The sequence below is a fragment of the Gadus chalcogrammus genome, chromosome 8, assembly GCF_026213295.1.
Source record: "Gadus chalcogrammus isolate NIFS_2021 chromosome 8, NIFS_Gcha_1.0, whole genome shotgun sequence".
Taxonomy (NCBI): domain Eukaryota; kingdom Metazoa; phylum Chordata; class Actinopteri; order Gadiformes; family Gadidae; genus Gadus; species Gadus chalcogrammus.
The window spans coordinates 14,076,990-14,084,999 of NC_079419.1; the positions used below are offsets into that span (position 1 = coordinate 14,076,990).

The following is an 8,010-nucleotide window of genomic DNA, read 5'->3' on the forward strand; positions in this document are numbered from 1 at the left end:
GGTACTCCAACCATTTATACAGATGTATTTTCGAACATATAGATAGATTGAAGGATGGATAGATAATATTTATTTAAGAAGGTAATCAAAATATACTAAATAAATTTGAAAATATAAATGTTGCCGGTTCAACTTGAAGTGAAGGCATACTGTTACGACCAGAGGACAGGTTAGAGGCAAAGCCAGAGAGGAGAAGAACATACAGCAAAAGCTTGCCAGTGTCAACATTTAATGTACCTTTCAGATAAAAATAGAAAATTCTGAGAGGCCGCACTTCCAAGGCGACCCCATTTACTGATCAATCAGAAGATAGGATGACACTCTTTCATCGACCGAGCGGAAGATTACGAGATGGACGATGAGTCTGAGAGCGCCTTTGTTAACGGTTTCCCAGGATCCTTTAGGCATACATAGGATCTCTGATTGGCCTTTGTTGTTCCTGGTGCCATGGTGATTGTTGGTCATGATTGCCAAGATGATGGTGGCTGTCATGGAGTGATTGTGTGTGTGAAAGGGCCTATTGTGGATAATGCTATATTAGCTGTTGATGAAATGAGATTTTTTCCCAGGTCTGGAGAAGGACAGAAATGTGGGTTGATTGTATGTCGTCGACTGGAACAGATGTAGGGAAGATGATGTGACAGCGACGGTGCCTTCTAGTTTTGTCAGACATGGTTACACTGTCTTTTATTTGAGCTAGCTTGCACCAGGAGATGTATGCCTACTGTAAAAAAATTTAGCCGATGCTGTATGTCGCTTACTCACTTGTTTTCCCTCCAGAATAGACCCCTAAATAATTCCTGAATCAGTATTCAGATGGTGTACACTTTTAACATCTGGAGTAGAATGATGAGGCAACGTTTTATCCGCAACACTTTGTTGGAAGTTGTTGACTAGACAAAAATAAGTTTGGTCTTGTTGAAAGTCCATCCTGTTATTCCAAACATGTTCTTCCTGTTAGGCAAACGCCGTACCTTCCGCTCACGTTTCATTTTATTGCATGTCAGTGTAACACTGTACCTGTTGGTGACCCACTATATATCCTGTCACACTGTCCTTCCTGTTGTGTCACCCTATACCTCATCTTGGTGGTCGATGTAGGCCTACCTCCTGTTCTTGTCACATGTACTCCCTAGTTCTACAATGTACAGCCATCTTAGTGCGACACTGTTCTTCCTGGACACTTAACACTGCACTTCCTGTTGGTGGTACACAGTACTTCCTGATGTTTCATTGCACAATCACGTCATTGCTACGCCGTACTTCCTGTTCCCTTAACGCCATACTTCCTGTTCCCTTAACGCTGGGCTTCCTGTTCCCTTAACGCCGTACTTCCTGTTCCCTTAACGCCGTACTTCCTGTTCCCTTGACGCTGTGCTTCCTGTTCCCTTGACGCTGTGCTTCCTGTTCCCTTGACGCTGTGCTTCCTGTTCCCTTAACGCCGTGCTTCCTGGTCCCTTGACACTGTGCTTCCTGTTCCCTTGACACTGTGCTTCCTGGTCCCTTGACGCTGTGCCTCCTGTTCCCTTAAGGCTGTGCTTCCTGTTCCCTTGACGCTGTGCTTCCTGTTCCCTTGACACTGTGCTTCCTGGTCCCTTGACGCTGTGCTTCCTGGTCCCTTGACGCTGTGCTTCCTGTTCCCTTGACGCTGTGCTTCCTGTTCCCTTGACGCTGTGCCTCCTGGTCCCTTGACGCTGTGCCTCCTGTTCCCTTGACGCTGTGCTTCCTGGTCCCTTGACGCTGTGCTTCCTGGTCCCTTGACGCTGTGCTTCCTGGTCCCTTGACGCTGTGCTTCCTGGTCCCTTGACGCTGTGCTTCCTGGTCCCTTGACGCTGTGCTTCCTGGTCCCTTGACACGGTGCTTCCTGTTTCCTTGACGCTGTGCTTCCTGTGACCCTCCCGGTCCCTGTAGGTCTGGTCCTGCTGGTCGCCACCGCCAGGCGCAGGAGGAGGAACCCCTTCACCCTGGACGACGACCGCGACGTCCGGGAGAACATCGTCCGCTACGACGACGAGGGCGGCGGCGAGGAGGACACAGAGGCCTTCGACATGGCGGCGCTCCGACACCTCAACGCCACGCGGGACGGCGAGGGCGCCGGCACCCGCCGCTACGACAACGCCCCGGAGCTCTTGACGGCGCGCTACAGAGAGCCGCAACACAACGCCACCGTGGCGATGGCGCCGCCGTCACCGACGCAAGTCCAGCCTCCGCCGCCGCCGCCGGCACCGGACAACACGGTGTTCCGCGAGTTCATCCTGAGCCGGCTGCTGGAGGCGGACCTGGACTCGGCGGCGCCCCCGTACGACTCGCTGCAGACCTACGCCTTCGAGGGCAGCGGATCGGCGGCCGAGTCCCTCAGCTCCCTGGAGTCCCCGAGCTCCGAGTCGGAGCACGCCTACGACTTCCTGACGGAGTGGGGGGCGGACTTCGGGAAACTGGCGGACCTCTACGGACACAGCGACGGGCGTAGCAGTAAGACTGACTTCCGGTCGCCCAGGCTAGTGGTGGGGGAACCAGGGGGGGCGGAGCCAACCGTCCCACTGAGACGGTAGACGGAGGGACACCGGGGGAGGGGGGGAAACCCCCGTTGGGAGAGTGTTGGGGTTGTCAGAAGAACACCATACGTAAGTTTACTTCACTGAGAGAGGAAGAATAAATTCCGTCTGTCAGAACGCGTTGGAAGGGAGAAGGAGGGAATTGACACGGAGGTCAACTGATTTCTGTGGGTTTCTGTTCCATATAAAAAACTGTTTATAATCTGACCCACAACTAAGACACTTGCACTGGGAAAATCGATAAATCTCTGGAAATTTAACTAAAAATAACCTTGATTGTACATTCATCATTCCAGATGTATTTTGACATTATTCTAATGAAACAAATGTAGGCAGAGTTATACAAACTGTTTGGTATATTAGTCTGTGGTCTTTAATTCCTAACTTGAAAATGTTCCTCTACCTCAAAATTCCCCCAATTTCTTGTATATTAGCACTGGTATGGAAGTAAATCTGTGCCATCGGGTTTTGAAAATAAAAACACATTGAATTATAAGCACTGAATATTTATGCATTGAAATAACCTATCTGAATTTTTTGCCTCTGAATTTAACTCTTTACATTTTCAATATATCATATTCACCTTCATTTTTCAATGTTAAAAAATTCAACGTTAAAAAATGCAACGTTAAAATATTCAACTCAAATATTTTCAGCGTCCAAAAATTCAGTCCGCCAAAGTCACTATCAAAATTCAACGTACGAAATTCAGTGTTAACATCCGGGGACCCAAGAAAGAGCAATCGATCCTAGATGCTAGATCGCGGTCAAACGAGTGGTCGCGTCATTCGGGTCAAAGGAAAAAACTAACAACCACAACGATGGAGTTTGGGGGATTTATCAATGTTTATTTTGAGCTTGGCCTCAAATATTCGGACATCAAATCAATACTTGCCAGTAGGCACGCCTTCCACATAAGTGAAAGACATCTGAAGAGAAGAGATACTGCGAGATAGGGGACACTCTCGCCGCAAGGCGTACTCTGACCTGTCGGTCCTGGTGGATTTTATTAGCGACCAACTGCAGTACTCTGGACAGCTTCACGGGTACCGATGGATGTACGCTAAATGCAGGGAGCATGGACTGCGTGTGAGGAAAGAGGATGTGCGGTTGTTGTTGAAAGAGCTCGATCCCAGAGGAGTGTCACGAAGGCTAGCGAGACGTCTCAGACGACGAAACTAACTAGTTAATAATAGATAGTCTACATAATAATACAACTAGTATTACTTTTCATACCCTAACATGTTTTGATTGTAAATGTTCCTGCAGTCTTCTTCTAAATGTCACATGATGTTGCTGTGGTGTCAAGACAGCTGATTTTATACAGGTTTCAGGTCATCCTACTTGAACCGGCAGGACGACCGCACCCCCTGCTGTATACAATCAGCTGTCTTGACACCACAGCAACATCATGTGACATTAAGAAGAAGACTGCAGGAACTTGTCATGGTATGAAAAGTAATACTAGTTTGATTACAAGAATAATTAAGTCAATTGTTCTTGAACAAGTACAATTATTCATTCATTAAGTTTTTCATCTAGCTAATGTGGCCAGTGAAAAATATGGAGAAAAAAAAAATCAGGAAACAGCACTAAACTTGTTTGGCAATTTTTTGTTTATTCAGAGTTCCACATACGGGATAGCAATATAGTTACAGTAATAAAAAATCTTCCATTCTCAACAAAAACATGAATAGCGTGTGTTGTCGTTTTTTAACCCCTCTCTCAGTATTTGAAACGACAGGTTGTAAATGCAGATAATTTCAAAATGCTTTTCTGTCGGTAACATGTCAATATTTGTACTGATTGGCCATCAGAAGTTCAGAGTTCGATAGATACATACATTTTTTTGGTCCCATCATTTGAAATCCAATGATATTCTATCATGAAAGACTCAGAATAAGTATTCACATTTAGTTACTGAAGCCAGTTACCTTTTTTGTTAAATACAATTCTAACTGAAAAAAGTGATACATTTGTTAAAGTAAAGTTCTGAAATTGATACACATTTGATTTACTTTTTACAGGCTTTGTCTATAAAGCCCCCCCCTCATTTCTGTGTTTCTAAACTATCGTTTAAAGGAATATAGCATTTGCCAAAAGCTAGAGATGTTGAGCTATGACTTTAAAGGAAACTTATAAAGGAAAAGGACAGCAAGGTGCATTACTTATGTGACCAAAAAATCCTGCCACTTCGAAGCTCAACACAAGACACAACTAAATACGTCTGACCTACACACATGCCCTGATGGCCTCTCTGAGGTGCATGTACAAATTCACTGCCTGATATGAATCTGTTGCTAGAGTGAGATTGGACTCAGCCATAAAGATGTTGCATAGTTCATATAGATCTGGATCACACGGTTTGGTCTGGCGAAAGATACATTCATTTTTGCACAGTTGAAAATCATAATCTTCAATTGGGGAAAGGAAGTCTCTTGTCCCATAGAGTTCAGGTAATGCAAACATCACGTTCGGCTGACCGCTGGGGACGTTAAGGTTTTTCGATGGCCTGATGGTGTGCGTGTTCCAGGCCTGTGCAGTGTCATCCAACTCATCCTGTTAAAAGCAAGAATATAAAAACAGTAAATACATTAAGGAAGAACTATAAATGCATATCCAGGGCTGTTCGCTTATTTTTTTTAAGTGGTAGCACTGGTGCCAGCAAGCACAAAAATTCAGTAGCATAAAAATAAATTTTGTAGCACAGTGTGAACTTGCATAACCATAACCCTTGCATTTCACTCTAATTACCTTTGAGCATGTCATCTTCGTCCATTGGCCCATAGAACAATAATATTAATATCTGTATATTGTTTATCTATACACATAATTATCATAATAATGATAAACATTTTTAGAACATTTCCTTTTAATTAAAACCAAACTTTATACATTGAACACAGCCTATTCAATTAATTAGTATACATATTTCTACAATCAGGATAAATTAAATAGATAGATTGATGCTTTTGGAGTAGTTCTTCCATGACTTATTTCAAAATGTGTCTATATAGGCTACTGTTGACTGCTCTCAGCTCTCTGCAGCTGAAGGACAAGATGTGTCCATCCAAAGTGGCGGGTGGACTCAATAACTTAAAGACTACTTTACCCAGTTTGGCGAGTGTTAATTTTGAGCCCTCTAAGCAGTGTTGTGCATCACTTATGGAAGTAAATCTGTGCCATCGGATTTTGAAAATAAAAACCCATTGAATTCTAAGCACTGAATATCTATGCATTGAAATAACGTAACTCAAAATAAAATGTTTGTATTATTGGATATTTTGAATAATTATTAGCTATTGCATATATAAACCCATGCATAATCCCATTCACAAATATATACAAGTTTTAACAATACTTGCTACACTTTTGTAGTTGATGTTATTTATTTAGTTTAATTGATTATTTATGTTTTTTCTTGAAGTGCTATTTTTTTTTACATTACATACATTGCACATACTGCACCCCTTGAAATCTTCAATATATACGTTATAAAACAATGTACATGGGGTGAGTAGTGGTGTAAAATAACGTGATTCTGCAGTGGGAGCATTATTTGATAGAGCCAATTGGTCTATCCACATACTGTGTAACGTGCGATGGTACAGTAGGTCAGGGTTAGCATGAAGGAGACAACATGCGAGATTCTCCTCACGGTACTTTTAGTATAGGCCTACTATAAGCTTTTCTCCACGGCACTATATTTAACACACAGGTGGAAAGTCCGGGATTCCTGCCTAAAACAAATCAGTAACTAAATAACTCATATTAAAAAGGGAGACTTCGATCGTATACAGCTGTTTATTCTAGCCGAGCGAAAGAGCACGCACTTCTTCACTGTACGTGAAGAAGAGGGAGGCGCCACCTAGTGGCGCTACATATTATAAACCTGACTGTTACAACTGTACCCCTGAAATCTTCAATAAAGACGTTATAAACCAGCATCAAAATAGCCCGTTGACTTGCGCTAGCTTAGCTAGCCTAGTCTCCAATGATAAAGAACAGCAAGGCTAACTTGGGAATCAGGCCCTATGTCCAAAATTCCGAACTACCCCTATTTTTCCATTCGACGTCCTTCTTATGTACAAGTGTCCGTTAGTATTGTCCATTGCTGAATCTTACAGAAACAACCCATACGAATGGCATATATATATAGAAAAATGTACTCACCGAAGCACTATTACTGCTGCTGTTGCCGTTGGACATGGCTACATCTGTTTTGTCTGCCCGCGTGAGAGAGTCAGGTATCCAACGACGCGCACACTCGTTTGACCGCGATCTAGCATCTAGGATCGATTGCTCTTTCTTGGGTCCCCGGATGTTAACACTGAATTTCGTACACTGAATTTTGATGGTGACTTTGGCGGACTGAATTTTTGGACGTTGAAAATATTTGAGTTGAATATTTTAACGTTGAATATTTTAACGTTGAATTTTTTAACATTGAAAAATAAAGGTGAATATGATATATTGAAAATGTAAAGAGTTAAATTCAGAGGCAAAAAATTCAGATAGGTTATTTCAATGCATAAATATTCAGTGCTTATAATTCAATGTGTTTTTATTTTCAAAACCCGATGGCACAGATTTACTTCCATACACTGGCCATATTTACACTTCACCTATTTTCCATATGCCATGCTGTGACATCCGTTTTCAAAATCATCATGTGTACAAAGTCGCCCCAGAACGTTAACAATCGAATTAGCATTTCCAGCTAGCTTTACCGGCTTTGGCATAGGACATTTTTGTTGGATTGCTTGTTGGTGTGATATTTTAATGTCAGTTACAAACTGTTGTTCATATCTTAATGTTTGTTAGTTTTTTTATATTGTAAAGGAAACATCAAAGCTTCGTGTATTAAGTGTGTGTAATATGCCAAGTAAATTCTGACACTGAATCTAGATGATGATAAAGACAGTAATGTTTTACTGTTTTGTTTCAAGTTTCCAGATGTATTTGTCATGTACACAGTTTTACAGCTACCATCTGAATAGAAATAGTTGTGAAACAATTCATCGTATTAAACAATTATCTAATTAAACAATAAGATACAAAGAAAATAATAACAATACAATTATATGGCATACTGTAGGAAACAAAGTATAAACGTATCAAAATGAAATAATGGTATGACGTTCTCCATTACAATATACAAGAAAGAAAATGTAAGCACGGTGGCCAATGTCCGACAAAGGTCATGATACCTTTTCAAATTGAGCTCGCCTCTGCACAAAAGTACCAACGACTTCCTCCTCCTGTGTCCTTACTGACATCTAGTGGTGAAAAGTAAGTTCAGCGGTGCTTCTCGTAGTTTATGTGCGTTCATTCCAGTTAACTGCCAACGGATGTGTGGCGTGTGCTTCCATCAACGCTACAGACTCAGAGTTGAGCACACATCCCGCCAAGACAAATATATCTAGTTGTAGGTTTTTTGAAAACATGCCGGAAA

At 42.2% G+C, this 8,010-nt stretch overlaps 1 protein-coding gene across 1 annotated transcript in view; it reads left to right on the plus strand.

Moving 5' to 3' along the window:
• Positions 1 to 2,552, plus strand: part of LOC130387870 (cadherin-7-like) — a 14,043-nt gene extending 11,491 nt beyond the window's left edge. Inside the window, exon 11 of the mRNA XM_056597168.1 lies at positions 1,912 to 2,552. Within this exon, the coding sequence (XP_056453143.1) occupies positions 1,912 to 2,552 (641 nt within the window). The remainder of the gene's footprint in view (positions 1 to 1,911) is intronic.
• The last annotated feature ends 5,458 nt before the right edge of the window (positions 2,553 to 8,010 follow it).